Raw genomic sequence first — 15,831 nt, forward strand, 5'->3', positions numbered from 1 at the left:
CACAAACAAACTAAAACTCAAAGGATGGAAAAAAATATATCAAGCAAACAACACTCAAAAAAGAGCAGGAGTGGCAATATTAATCTCTGACAAAACAGACTTTAAAGTAAATGCTGTGATTAATTTCATTTTACTTTAAAATGGTCCAGAAGTATCTGTAATACAGAACCTATGTTAATCAAATTTTGGCACTCAGAGTAAGCAACGCCTGCCAGCCTAGCACTGCCAACAGTTAACAAAGCACTTCTTTGTCTTTGCCTTTTAGGAGTGGTTACAGGCCTGAACAGTAGAGATAAGGTTTTCTTTTCTCTAATGTGAACCAACAAAAAGTAACCATTATAAAAAACTCAATGCAAGACAAGCACATGTATCTAGAAGGCTGTTTACCTAACTAACTTCAAGGTCACTAAGAGGGTATAATCAAGATATATTCCACACTGACAGCAACGGCAGGAATAATGCTACAAAGGCATTCGGATTCTGTCCTGTTCAGTAATGAGTACGATCCATCCTCAGAGAAGCAACACTGGTAGAAAGTACTTTTCTATTTGCATTTGTGACATGCATATTCAAATCATGTAATTTAGAATTATTTCTATATCATGAGAAATTAAGGGTGTCAGAGGTAGAGATTAGCAAACGGAGCCCTCGCATTTTACTGATGAAGAAACTGAGGCCCAAAGGGTGAAAGACCTTGACCAAGCTCATTCCATCCGTACAACACAAAATGGAGGATAATTACATACCCAGACCCAGGATCAGAACCAAGAAACGGTTTTAATTCTTCTGGAATCCAGATTTCTGGGGTCCATAGAGTTGGGGTGATCCACTCAGGCCATTGCCTATTAGATGTCCTTTTGAACTTTGAGCTTTGAAGAAATTGGTCTCCTAAAAGTCGCCTTCAAGTCAAACAATAGTCTAGATAAACTAATAAAAACTGGTTTGCCTTAGGCACTGGGCTCTTTTGAAGAATTATAATTATCTATGTGTAGTCAGTTTTGAGGAACAGAGACTCCAAGGTCAGACTGGAGGCTATGTTTTAACAAATTGTTATTATATAAACACTGTCCTGGCCCCCATCTCCAAAACAATGCCAATATGATGTCGTATAAGAATTTTGAAAGTTCTTACCATCTTTGGAACATTTTTGACTCTGTGATGGTTAATGTTATATGTCAACTTGGCTAGCCCATGATTCCCAGTAGTATCTGTCTTAGTCACCTAGTGCTGCTATAACAGAAATACCACAAGTGGATGGCTTTAACAAAGAGAAATTTATTTTCTCACAGTCTAGGTGGCTAGAAGTCCAAATTCAGGGTGTCAGCTCCAGGGGAAGACTTTCTCTCTCTGTTGGCTCTGGAGGAAGATCCTTGTCATCAGTCTTCCCTTGGTCTGGGAACATTTCAGCACAAGAACCTCAGGTCCAAAGGATGCGCTCCGCTCCCAGTGCTGCTTTCTTGGTGGTTTGAGGTCCCCAATTCTCTGCTTGCTTCCCTTTTATCTCTTTTAAGATAAAAGGTGGTGCAGGCCACACCCTAGGTAAACTCCCTTTAGACTGGATCAGGGATGTGACCTTAGTAAGGATGTTATACAATCCCATCCTAATCCTCTTTAACCTAAAATTACAATCACAAAATGGAGGACAACCACACAATGCTGGAAATCATGGCCCAGCCAAATTGATACACACATTTTTTGGGGGGACATAATTCAATCCATGACAGTATGCAATTATCCTCCACTTTGAGCTCTGATGTAGTTATCCTCCATTTTGTGATATGTAATTATCCTCCGTTTTATGTGTTGTACATCCTAAACCTCTATGAGGCAGGATTAGTGTGGGGGTATCTTAAGTCACACCCTTGCTAGAGGGTGTGACTCAAGTCACAGCCCTCCTCAAGTCATACCCTTACTTAAGTCACACCCTTATCTGATATAAGGGAGTTTCCTTGTAGGCGTGGCTTGCATCTAATATATATGGATGCTCTGGCAAAGCTCTCTCTCTTGCTCTGGATCCTGCATCCTGCTCATCACCATCTGATCTCTGGTTTTGGGGATTTAAGCCAGCAGCCTGCTATCTGTCCTGCTGATTCTGGGTTTGTCAGCCCCTGCAACCATGTGAGTCGACAGAAGCCTCCAGCCTGATGGCTGACCCACGAATTTGGGGCTTGCCAGCCTCCACAACCATGTGAGCCATTTCCTTGAGATAAATCTCTATATATATATTTATAAATATACGCTTCACTGGTTTTGGTTCTCTAGAGAACCCAACCTAAGATATACCCCAAATTGCAAATCATATATTCAATAAATTTCAATCAATTTCTATTATTGGCTTAATATGATTTTTGTTTTAACAGAACTCAAGTAACTCAGAGATGTACTCTAGGCCCGGGTTATGAGAGCAAAAGCAAACTTGGAAATGCACAGTCCTTAACTTCCATCCAGAAGTGTGCTTGGTTAAGGATATCATCCCACGAAATATACCCTGTATAATTTCCTGGTAAAATGAATCATCAGTCCTTATATGCCAAGATCCTCTCTTCATTCTCAATAAAGAATCTTGAATCATCCTAAATTGCTAGTCAAACAGAATGCCAGTAGTGGTGATTACTTGGGCATGTATTTGTCAAAATTCATTAATTTGTAAACTTAAAATGGGTGCATCTTACTGTATGTAAATTCTACCTCAATAAAACGGATTTTTAAAAACAGCATGCCTGAACTCATTCTTCAGTTTTAACTGCAGGACCCAAAGTAGTGGGGCCTGTCTGTGGCCTTTGGTTCCTAAGCAGTTCCTGCCATTGCTGTCAATGTGGAATATATTTTGATTATCCCCTTAGTGACCTGGAAGTTAGTCAGGTAAACAGCCTTCTCTATACATGTGTTTGTCAGTAACAGCTACTAAAACTTTATGGTAAAAGAGCCTTATCTTTAAGCTGAACTTTAAGAGGCCTCATATGCCACTGAGAGTTAAACCACATCCTTTTGAAGTTGGCCCCCTTAGAAGTGTGGTTCTTAGCGTGTATCCTCTGCCTACGGAACAGATGGTAGAGCATTACACTCTAACTCAAACTGACAGATGTGCGGACTCTGATGAAAGCTCCATTTCCTCAGTTATGAGTGTGGAAAATGGAAAAACTGTCATGCCAAAAAACCACAGCCCATGTCTAGAAAACACTTTAATAATACCTTCTTACATCTGTAAGGTGTAAGTCACGGTATCCAGAGCACCGTGGATATCCAGAGCACGTTATCTCGTCTGATCTTCACAAGGCCTTGTGAAAAGGCAGGGCAGGAGTTGCCGCATGGATGACATCACCACCTGCAAAGGCCTCCCTCCGTACTGCAGACATGAGTGGCTGAGCCACAGACTACGGAGGACCCAGTTCTAAGGAACTAGTGAGGAACCAAAAGACATGGTTAGGGACCCTAGGATGGTTCTTCAGAGTAACAAGATTTGTAATGGTCTAAAACTCCAGGTTAAAAGATGTCCACGTCATACTCTACTTTCAATTGACTGCTCTGCTTTTTGAAAGAAATTAAGACGATTAAAATCATATTAAAATAAATACTACTTTCTGTCATAACTCTCTTTAAGTAAAATGGTAATAAATCAAATGAAAAATAATAAATAGGAAGTCATCTGACTAGCACAGAATTGTTACCCCCAAAGCCTCTCTTAGTTATGCCTCATTGAAGAAGGAAGAAAGGAAAAGAAAGTTATTTGAGATATTAATTTTTATCTCATTTAAGTAAGTTTTTTAAAAATTTTCATATTTTTAAATATGAAAACTTACCAAAAAAAAGTAATGTTTAAATATAAACAGCGATGAAACATGGTCTACTTAAAAAAAAAAAAAAAAGACACCAAGAGGCATGTTTAACATATTTATACTAGGGCTCTACTTTGTAAAACAGAAGGAGCTAGGAAGAGTATCAGGCTAACGGAATTCTGGAAAAGAAAGAGGTTAACAGAAAGGGCATCCTTGGATTGTTGACGAGGTCAAGAAAGAATGTAGGGAAGCTTCTACAGAGAGAAATTAAGAAGAATTCAGGAACTCTGGAGCTAAGACTGGAGGGGTGGGTGTCTGGGTATGGGAGGTGGGGTGGGGGGAGTAGAGGAGATTTCTAAAGGAAAAAGGACAGGATTTTATAGTTCCCAAAAACTGTTGCCCCTTCAGCTGATCATGATTACTACTGACAGACGAAATTTAACTATATACAGCTCTCAGGTATTTGCAAATTTATTATCCATGGCAAATTTTAATTCAAAAATGGGTTTTTTCCTACCAAACCCACTTCTGGGCTTTTTCCCCCAACACAGGGTTTGTGCATGTTCAAACAACATGACCTAAATATTAGCCTAGGAGAACATTATAAGGTAAATCTGATGTACACAAAGTAATTTCATTTATTCAAACTTGAGTGGCATTTTAAACTTATCTACTTTATGTCTCCTGTTCCAGTGGGGGGTTATTGATACAAAAATTAATTACATATGTACTTAAATGATCATGTTCCTGAGAGACAGCCAACGAATCCTCACCAAAAAAGATAAAACTGAAAATCAAGAAGTTTAATATCTTATTTACTATTTTCTGAAGTTCTTTTCCTCTTCACTCCGTTTTCTGCTGGTCCAAAATATGGCAGTCAACAGTAAAGTAAGTAAAATTTCACACTACTTTCCATAAATTAAGTGCCTTCTTATACTTCATTAAATACAACTTAATAATAATCATAGCAGCTAATAGTTTTTGAGCACTGACTATGTATATTTTATACATATTATCAAATTTAACCCTCACATACCCTGATCCCCATTTTACAGATGAGTAAACTGAGGCTTAAGGATCAAGATTAGCTATCTTAGAAACAAATTTATAAAAAAAGAAGTATACAATCTCAAAGCTCCTATATCAAAAGAACTAAGCAAGCCTAAAACTCTAAAACGACATTGAAATGTCTGCAAAATGCTGGGCATGATGGTTTCTTTGAGGTATGAGACATTTGCCGTATTGGACCCTGTTTAGAATAGACAAAATTAAAGACGATGTATTTCCTTGTCAGAGAAGCTATGCTGCACATACAGATTTCTAAATGATTCTCTGACAGTAGAACACTTACTTTAATCAAACTTTCACACAGATTAACATTACAGCTTTTTTTTTTTTTTTTTTGCAGCTGGATGAAAATAAAGGACAGTCCTTGACTTTTATATACTGAACTTTCATGAAATAATGTTCCTAACCTGTCTTTAAATGCTCTCGTTAGCTGAAGAACTGTAATATTTCATGCTTCTGCACAGCATCCTTATACTGCTAGTCAACTAGCTGTAACAATTCGGCAGCATCACCAATTTTGGAAAACAATGTTTTTGCCATTATTTAAAAATTTGGTTGCATTTTTGCCATTGTCTTACACAAATGAATGAAAAACAGAAATAAGAACATACTAATGCTAGTGATAAGCATAGGCCTCACACTGCATAATAAACAAAGATGGAAATATCTAGGTATGTTCAAAGTAATGAATCCCGGATCTCAATTGAACACTCTCTGAATTTAAAGTTGGCTAAACCTATGGTTCAATAGTAGGGATGGGAGGGGAGAGGAAGATTAAAGAACACATACTGAATTCTGGAAATACATCATTGAAGAATGATTCTTAAAAGTAAGGGATAACTTCTACATTACAATATTTTTTTAGCTCTCTATGACCAGAGGTACCCCCAAACCTTTATCACCCATGTGACTTTTATACACAGAAAAAATTATACATTAAAACAGATTGCTTAAATTTTCTTTATTGTATTTGTACTAAGTAAAAAGATAATAATAGGATCCAAATATCATTTAAAAGCCTTAGACTCTGTGGTAGGCACCTTCAGATGTGGTTTCCAATGCTCCCCACCTCCTGGAATACACGCCTTTGTGTAAACTCCTCCCCCTTGAGTGTGGGCTGCACCTAGTGACTTGCTTCTATTGAAAAGAATACAGCAAACGTGACGGGATATCACTTCCATGATTAGGTTACAAAAGACTGTGACTCTTGCCTTGTTAACTCTCTCTCTTTCTCACTCTCTTTTGCCCTCTAGCTTGCACTTTGGTGAAGCAAACTGTCATGTTGTGAGATGCTCTATGGAGAAGACCATGTGGCAAGGAACCAAGGAAGGCCTCTACCCATCAGCTCATGAGGCAGTGAATTCTGCCAACAACCATGAGAGTGAGCGAGGAGGTGGACTCTTCCTAGTCCAACCTTGAGATAACTGCAGCCTTTTAAGAGACCCTGAAACAGAGGGCCCAGATAAGCCAATTCCTGATCCACAGTAACTGTGAAATGATAAATGATGCTGTTTTAAGCCACTAAGTTTTGGGGTAATTTGTTACACAGCAATAGGTAGGTAACTAATACAGCCTCAAAATATACATAGCCAACATATAATAAACAAGCCAGGATGCTGCTGAAAAACCTGAATAAGCAGGTGTCAGAAAGAAGAAAAAAAGAATCAACAAACCAAAACTAAATAGTTCTCTGTCAGTTACTATGACAAAGTATCCAGAGTTATAAAGTTCTCTCTGAACTATATCTACTGCATCATTTTTCAAAATCAACTGAAACCATTTCTTACTCAAAGTATAGAGAAGTATTATTATTATTATTATTAATCTAGTAAACCTTTAAGAGAATAAAGTAAGACTGTGGGTCTGTGATAGAAGTGACTTTTCGATAATCCTAAAATATTTACCAAAAAAAACCCAAACCCGTTGCCATTAAGTTGATTCCAACTCATAGCGACCTATAGGACAGAGTAGAAATAACCCATAGGGTTTCCAAGGAGCGGCTGGTGGATTCAAACTGCTGTTTAGTGGAGATTACTAACAAAACCCAAAAGGTTACTGGATATAAAATTATTTTCCCCCTCAACAGGACCTCACAAAATTTCTACCTTTGCAGACCATATAGTTATTTTAGCATCTGTGCCTAAAGACTTCAAAGACTGCAAATTCACCTAAAATTATTGTGAAAAATAATTATTATTCAAAACTCAAGTTAGAGATTTGGAATGGGACCTCTACAAATATTTTTTTAAAGACAGAGCTAGGATCAGAGCCTTGGATCATTCATTCAAATCCTTCATTCAATAAAAACCTAGCACATACCACATACTGGGATCTGATAGTGAAAAGAAAATAGTCTAACTTACTGTTTAGTAGCCATAAATCCACTTAACAATACTATCATTTACCCAATATTTCTCCATCCTTGCTAAAGAATAATGTGAAGTTGCCAGGTGCTTTGCTGAAATTCAATTCAAGTAACTTATGAGCACAAACAACATGCCAACTCTGGAGATACAAAAATTAGTGCAATATGATCCCTGCTCTCAAGAAACCCACAATTTAGCAAAAGAGATAAACTATATCTTAGCACTCCTCCAATCTACCAGAATAGTAATCCCATAAAAATGAGTCATCCTATATTTCATCTTCTCACTCTTAGCTATATCCTGCTATAAAATTAAAATACATCTTTTTTCCCTTGGTGTTTACAAGTTCGAAATATTTACAGGCTTATGTCTCTATTTCACTGTCTCTCAGCCAAGATGAATATATTTAGCTCCTTTTCAAGCAATTCCTTAGTATAAGTAATCTTTTTTGTGACTTTATTTAAATTCTCTATCTGTATTAAATTCTCAGATCCAAATGACATAATTAAAATACGATTCCAGAAATGATAGCAAACATTAAAAAAAATCAAAACATCACCAGACTCTTTGATGATGCAATGTTTGCTGTCTAAAGTTCAAAACAATGACTGTTATTTACCTTAAAAAAATTTTTTTGGTTATACTATCACACTGCAAATCTATATTTACTCTAACACCTTTAATTATATGGATTTAGATATGATGAGTACTCTGAAATAATTGTGACTAACCAATAGTATAAAACCAGATTTCCTACAGCAATAGAAAATGAAGCTTAAAAAAAAAACAACAAAAAACTACTCACTACTCACTGACTAAAATGGCAACTCTAATCTTAAGTTCACAAAAAATAATTTTTCAAACACCTGCATCATCCTCCTTTTAACACCACATTCATATTTCATAGACTTTACATTTCTATAGTACTACAGAATATATCTACAAAGTAAACATACAATTTAAAACTTTACTCCAGAAATTACTTCGGCAAAACCATGACAATATGGTCCAGATATCAGGACTCATGATCAGTGAAAAGAATTGAGCAGGCTGTTACAGACAAAATTCCTGTTGGTTCAGAGTTTCAAATCTTACTGGGAGTTAACTTACTTGAGTGAAGCCATTTGGTGAAGGTGTATATGAAATACAAACAAGTGCGAAACGAGGTCAGAACACAATCAGAGCACATTTTCAACACTATGTTCACTCTTTGTATAAAGTAATAACAATCAGTGGTGGCTTCTTTAGTGGGAGGAAAAATTCATTCTGTTGCTCAAAAACTTCCAGTAGAAAACCAAACAAAAAATTCCCTAGCCTGATATTCACGGCCTTCCTCAACTGGGCTCTAACCCATAACTTTTCAGACTTACCTCATACTACCTTAATTCAGCTTATTCATATTTAAGCCAGATAGAACTACACACCCTTTCTGGAATTATCCAAGTGCTTTCTCACCTCAGAAATTTTACATCCAACACTCCTTCAGGCTACCCTCATTCCCTGAACCTCTATTTAAATTCTACTCATACTTCAAAGTCCGGCTCAAATGCCACCTGCTCTCCGATGCTTTCCCTATTCTCCTACTCAGAACCTCTTCTGTCCTTGAGTAGCATTTAGTCTGTATCTGTCACATAGCCATGATCACATTCTCTCTCATCTATTTTGCAGTATAATCATTTGTGTACATGTCAATATTCTTCTCTCAGACTATAAGCTCCGTAAGGAGAAGGTTTTGATGCAGTCATATTTGTATTATCCCCATCTCTCCACACGTTGCACATACAAGAAAATCATGAATGTTTACTGGGGACAGTGTGTTCAAATACATAATATATGTTACTTGATCCAAAGAAAAAGAAACTTTAATACTTGATTAATATTTTTACTGACATCAACTGAAGAAACATTTACTCAGCACCTTTTGTGTACAGGAGTAGTGGTGTACAAAAATGAATCAAACACAGACCCTATTCTCTCAAGAAATTTATGGTCTAGAAGAGGATCTAAGTCATCTACTCAAGTTACGGTCATACCAAGAGATAAATACCATAAGAGAAGTAAAGATGAAGTGTAACAAGAACCAACAAGAGGGAGAGATTATCTTCAAATAAGGATGGATATCAAGGTAAGTTTTAATGTTTGTGCTGGTCCTATACAGACAGGGGTAAAGGGTTTTAAGACAGGGAGATTAAAGGCTAAGAAGACAGGAAATCTCAAGAGGATACAGGGAACAATCAATAGCTCAATAAGCCTTGAGTACAACATATGTGAAAGATGATGAGGATAGCAAAGCTTAAATTCCGAAAACTATAAAACTCTGTTGAAAGAAATTAAAGAAAATCTAAATAAGCAGAAATACATTCCATGTTCATGGATCAGAAGACTTAACATTGTTAAGACGGCAAAACTCTCCAAACTAACCTACAGATTCAATGTGATCTCTATCAGAATTCCAACTGACTTCTTTTTACAAGTTGGCAAGCTGATTCTAAAATTTATATGGAATTGCAAAGGACACAGAATAACCAAAACAATCCTGAAAAAGAAGTACAAAGTAGGACTCACACATCCCATTTTCAAAACAATGGTAATTAAGACGGTGTGGTACCAGCATAACAATAGACATATAGATCAATGGAATACAACTGAAATTCCAGACCAAAAAAAACCCCATACATTTATGGTCAACTGATTTTCAACAAGGGTGCCAAGTCCATTCAATGGAGAAAGAAAAGTCTCTTCAGCAAATGGTGCTGGGACAACTGAACAGCAAAAAATGAAGTTGGACACTTAGATCACATTATATACAAAAAGTCACTCAGTATGAATCAAAGACCTAAATGTAAGAGCTAAAACTATAAAACTCTTAAAAGGAAACATAGGGGTAAATCTTCATGACCTTGGATTGGCAGAAGATTCTTAGATATAACACCAAAAGCACAAGAAACAAAAGAAAAAATAAATTGAATTTTATCAAAATTAAAAACGTTTGCTTCAAAAGACACTATCAAGAAAGTGAAAAGACAATTCACAGAATGGGACAAATATTTGCAAATCATATATCTGGGGGACTTGTATCTAAAATATATAAAATACTCCTATAGCTCAACAATAAGAAAATAAATAACCCAATTAAAAAAATGGGCAAAGATTCTGAATAGACATTTCTCAAAAAAAGATACACAAATGGCCAATAAACACATGAAAAGATGCTCAGCATCATTAGTTATTAGAGAAATGCAAATTAAAATCACAATAAGATATTACTTCATACCCACTAGGATGGCTAGAATAAAAAAGTCAGATAATAATAAGTGTTGACAAAGGGGATGTAGAGAAATTGGAACTCTCATACACTGTTGGTGGTAATATAAATTGTGCAGATGCTTTGGAAAGTGTGGCAGTTCCACAAAAGGTTAAACATAGAGTTACCATATGACGCAGCAATTTCTCTCCAAGGTATGAAAACACATGTCCAAACAAAAACTTGTACAGGAATGTTTATAGCAGTATTATTCATTATAGCCAAAAGGTGTAAACAACCCAAATGTCTATCAACTGATAAATGGATAAACAAAATGTGTTTTACCCATACAATCCATACAGTGAAATATTATTCAGCCATAAAAAGAATAAAGTACTGATACATATTACAACATGGATGAACGGTAAAAACATTAGCTAAGTGAAAGAAGCTAATAACAAAAGTCGATATCTATAATTCCATTCCTATAGGGAAACCTATAAAGACAGAAAGTAGATTAATGGTTGCTTAGGGCTGGGGGCTAGGGAGGGGTTGATAACTAAAGCGTATGGGGTTTCTTTCTGAGGAGATGAAAATGTTCTCAAACTGACTGTGGTGATGGTTGCACATATCTGTGAATATACTAAAAACCACTGAATTGTACAATTTAAATAGATGAATTGTATGGTATGTGAATTATATCTCAATACAGCTGTCAAAGAGGAAGGAAGGGGGGATCTATACTGAAGATAAAGAAAATTAGAAACGGCAGTTGATGCTATATCTGGTAAGACTCTGACAGCCAAACAAGGAACTAGACTTACAATCTGTAAGCAATGAGGAGCTATTTCAAAGTTTTAGAGCAGGAGCTGAGTAAATTAGTCAGAGGGTCAAAAATGGACTGAAGGGGAAAGAGACTGCTGACCGGGAGACAAGTTAAGGGGCTAGCACCATAATCCAAGAAAGAGGGAATAAAGGTCTGAACTAGGAATGAGGCACTGGGGATGGAAATAGATGAACTGAAGAGACTTTAGATGTGAAATTGACAAGACTTGGCAAATTCTAGATGTGGAATGCAAAGAAAGGTCTGCAAGGGTAAAATAAGTTTCCAGGTGGGGGGAGGGTGGTACCATCACCAAAATAGAGGACAATAAAACAGTAGCAAGTTTGGATGGGAGAAAAATGAGTCCTGGTCATACTGAGTTTTCCTTCCACTGGACATTCAGATGACAATATCTTAACTAAAATGCATTAAACTATGCTGACTACAACAAAATGTACAATTTTGTGAAAAAAGAGAGAAGAGCTCAGATCACTTAATCCTCAGTAAAAGATTTTGATCAATGATTCAAACGATCGTGACTTCAAAAATGTAACTCGCATGAGTTACGTTAAGTGTACAACAAATTAAACTCTGAAAGTCTATTTATATGAATAATATCTTCTCTTGAACTAGAATAACCTCAAGTACCCAAGAGTTATTTTAAAAGTGCTGATTCATAGTGAATAGTACTTGGAAGTCTTTGAGAGCCTTACAGTTGAAAATTATAAGATGAAATGTTTTTGTTGAAGTGGCAAATGCATTGTTAGTACTCACTGTCATTTTGGCCCAATTTAACTTCACCATCATAGCAAGAGGTGGTCAAGCCAGATGACTAGGCCTGACTGACAATGTACCAATGGGTACTAACTAGATCTCTTTAAGCATTCTTTCCTTTCTGTAATAAATACTTCTCTCCAGTTAATAAAACTGGAATCAACCTAGATATATCCCTATAATTAAGAAATAAATGATCATGAAACCACTTTTGGGAGGCAAAATAAAACTTCCAATTATAACTCATGGGGATTACAGCTATTCAGTACCCACTGTCTCCTTAAAAACAAACAAAAATCTCATCAACATAAGCTATAAAGGTAACAATGTGAAGATGAATATAATTTGATATTAACAAATGTTTGTTATATGTATATTTTATTTAAAAAGTAAAATCAAACATTTGAATTGTGGCTAATCTGCCTAATAAGTATATTCTACCTACCAGATTTATTTATTCATTTATTTATTGTTAACACTGATAACAACATTATTTTTACCCAATGCAGTGTCATTATTTCAGTTTGGATGTTGAGGATAAAAACAATGAGAATTCAGCCTTTAACTAGTAACATTTTTACTAATGATGAGCAATAGCAACAGGAAAAACAAAAAACAAAAACAGGTACTTATTTCACATATGACTGTACCATTAAAATAATACTAATCATTTGTTTAAAAACTACACTGACATTTTATACCTATGCATAAATACAAGAAAGAATACAGACCACATGTTAATAATGGTTATATTTGGATTACAGGTTTATGGGTGATATGTATTTCTTTTTTGCTTATGTGTAATTTCAAATTTTCTGTAATGTTTCATTAGAAAAAAATACTTTTTAAAAAAGGAAAACAAAAAAATATTGATCAATTTAAAAGAAACATACTTACCAAGTCTCTGTGAAGCACCCAATTTGCATGGAGGTAATGGATACCATCAAGAATCTGGTAAAGTAATGATTTAACCATGGATCTTGGCAACTGCATGGGCTTTTTATTTGCTTTGGATGCACGGTGAAACTTAATAATATGCTAGAAATTGAAAATAAAATATACTATAATAATTTATAGTCATTGTTAAATATCTCTGCTATAAAACACATAATAATAAATTATCTATATTTTAAAATTACTTATTCAAGGCTAATGATGACAAAAAGAAAAATAATTTGAATAACAAGGTCAACCCAAACTATATTTTAGGGGTGAATGTGGCTATGTTGATGAGGAGTATAGTGACTAGATTTACTTAAGATTTTCATTCAAACAGAAACAAAAGGTAAAAGGTTTTATATTAAAAGCCTGCCTAAAAATAGAGATTAGACTACCTGTTCAGACTTCATCTAGTTTTATGATTCTATAAATTATTCTTTCATAAGGAAATATCCAGTTCAAAGAAACATGTTCAGATGTGAGAGTTTAAGGCAAGAAAATATTTCACAAATAAATATTTGCCTCCTGCTATTTGTAGTAACCATTTTTTCTGTTTTATTTCTATATCTTGTGCTTTTTTTTTTCAGTTGTACTTTAGGTGAAAGTTTACAGCTCAAGTTAATTTCTCATACAAAAATTTATACACATATTGTTATGTGACATTAGTTGCAATCCCTACAATGTGACAGCATACTCCCACTCTCCACCCCGGGTTTCCTGTGTCCATTCAACTAATTCCTGTCCCTTCCTGCCTTCTCATCCTGCCTCCGGACAGGAGCCGCCCATTTACTCTTGTGTATCTGGTTGAACTAAGAAGCACACCCTTCACGAGTATTATCTTATGTTTTATAGTCCAGTCTAACCTTTGTCTGAAGAGTGGGCCCTGGGAATGGTTTCAGTTCTGGGTTAACAGAGTGTCCGGGGGCCACAGATCTGGGGGCTCCTCCAGTCTCTGTCAGACCATCAAGTCTGGTGTTTATATGTGAATTTGAGTTCTGCTCCACACCCTTCTCCCGCTCCATTCAGGACTATTATCTTGCTTTTGTAGATTTTACTTTGGTGGTAATATACACAACCAAACATAAATCCACTCACAATTTCTACACGTGCAGTTCAACGACATTGGCTACATACTTCACAATGTATAACCATTCTCACTATCTCTACTCATATTCTTACATCACCATTAATTCAGACTCTCTGCCCCCTAGAGTTCTCATCTGTGTTTTAGATTAATTGCTGTTAGTTTGAACTCATATGATAATTCTTTATAAGAATGCAACACTTAAATATTCTACTCGAATAAAGTCAAACTGCTCTTTAGTTCAATGATGGCTTCACAGGACAGCTTTGGTTCAAGGCCCAAACATTATTTCTGGGCTATAGAGTCAGGGGTCCCCTGTAATAACTTTTTAATTGAATCACTTCTATAGTTTCAAAACATATTGAAAATCAGTAGTGTTTGTCCCTGCTCAAATAGGTGTTGGACTCTCCAGTAATCTCTTCACAAAGAAATCATCTCGTATTTAACTTGGTCAAAAGAACTACTAGCATTTTCTACTGACAGAATAAAAAGAGGAGAAAAAACAAACAAAACAAAACAACTATAAATCTTTACTATTCTATAAAAAGTGAGACAGCAGTTACTGCATTTGGGTAACATCACCAACTATGTGTATATCAGAATTATTAAGAAAGCTCTACCTTCTTTTGGCACAGAATGAATTAGGATATATTCCTAAAGGTTAATATTAAATAGGAAATCACTAGAAAGGAGGAGGGAGAGTAATGCCATTGAGATAAATACAACTGAAAACTGGGTCACCATACTCAAATATTTAAGTTCACATATTATACTACGGATTATAAAAACACTCTAATGAAATGGAAGAAATGTTACCTGTCTCTCCTCCATATCCCACCCCCAATCCCTATTACAAACCATAACAAAGTAAGCACTAAGGGCCGTTTAAAGCCATAGTCAAGCAATACTGGTGAAGTTGTCAACAGTGCTCTGAACCAAAAACCCAAACCTGCTGCAGTCAAGTAGATTCTGACCCATAGCAACCCTACAGGACAGAGTAGAACTGCCCCACAGGGTTTCCAAGGTTGTAAATCTTTATGGCAGCAAACTGCCACATCTTTTTCCCATGGAGCAGCAAGTGGATACCAACCACCAACCTTCTGGTTAGCAGCTGAGCACTTTAACCACTGCACCACCAGGGATCTTCCACAGTGCTCCACTAGCCTTAAAATGGCCAATGGTACTGGGAAATTATTGAGCTATTTATACATCTTGAATTTTTATAAACTGTTCAACAACATTCACTTAATTTTAAGAAATAATAGGAAAGCTGGGCTTATACTACAGTAGTGCTATCTAACAGAAATATATTGAAAGCCACATATGTAGCTTTAATATTTTTTTTTTTATTGTACTTCAGGTGAAGGCTTACAGAACAAATAGTTTCTCATGAAACAGAAGTACACATGTTGTTTTATAACATTGGTTAACAACCTCACAACATATCAACCCTCTAACTTCTCAATCTCTTTTTTTTGCTTGGTGAAAATACACATAGCCAAAGATGCACCATTTTAAAAATTTCTATATGCACAGTTCAGTGACATTGACTACGCTCTTCAAATTCTGCTGTTATTCTCACTTACGATGAAGGCTTACAGAACAAAATAGTTTCTCATTTAACAGTTACTACAAATGTTGCCCTATGACAATGGTTAACATAAACTCACAACACATCAACAATGTCCTTACTCAACCTTGGGTTCCCTGTCACCAGCTTCCTTGTCCCCTTTTGCCTTCTGGCCCTTGTCACTGGA

At 35.9% G+C, this 15,831-nt stretch overlaps 1 protein-coding gene across 18 annotated transcripts in view; it reads right to left on the minus strand.

The window, feature by feature from the left end:
• The window catches only part of CDK19 (cyclin dependent kinase 19), a 209,730-nt gene that overhangs the window by 41,435 nt on the left and 152,464 nt on the right, over positions 1–15,831 (minus strand). For all 18 annotated transcript variants that reach the window (XM_023727654.1, XM_004372464.2, XM_023727668.1 and 15 more), the window contains one exon: positions 12,949–13,089. In XM_023727654.1, coding sequence (XP_023583422.1) covers positions 12,949–13,089 — 141 coding nt within the window. The remainder of the gene's footprint in view (positions 1–12,948; positions 13,090–15,831) is intronic.

The sequence above is a fragment of the Trichechus manatus genome, unplaced genomic scaffold (genome assembly GCF_000243295.1).
Source record: "Trichechus manatus latirostris isolate Lorelei unplaced genomic scaffold, TriManLat1.0 scaffold00017, whole genome shotgun sequence".
Lineage (NCBI taxonomy): Eukaryota > Metazoa > Chordata > Mammalia > Sirenia > Trichechidae > Trichechus > Trichechus manatus.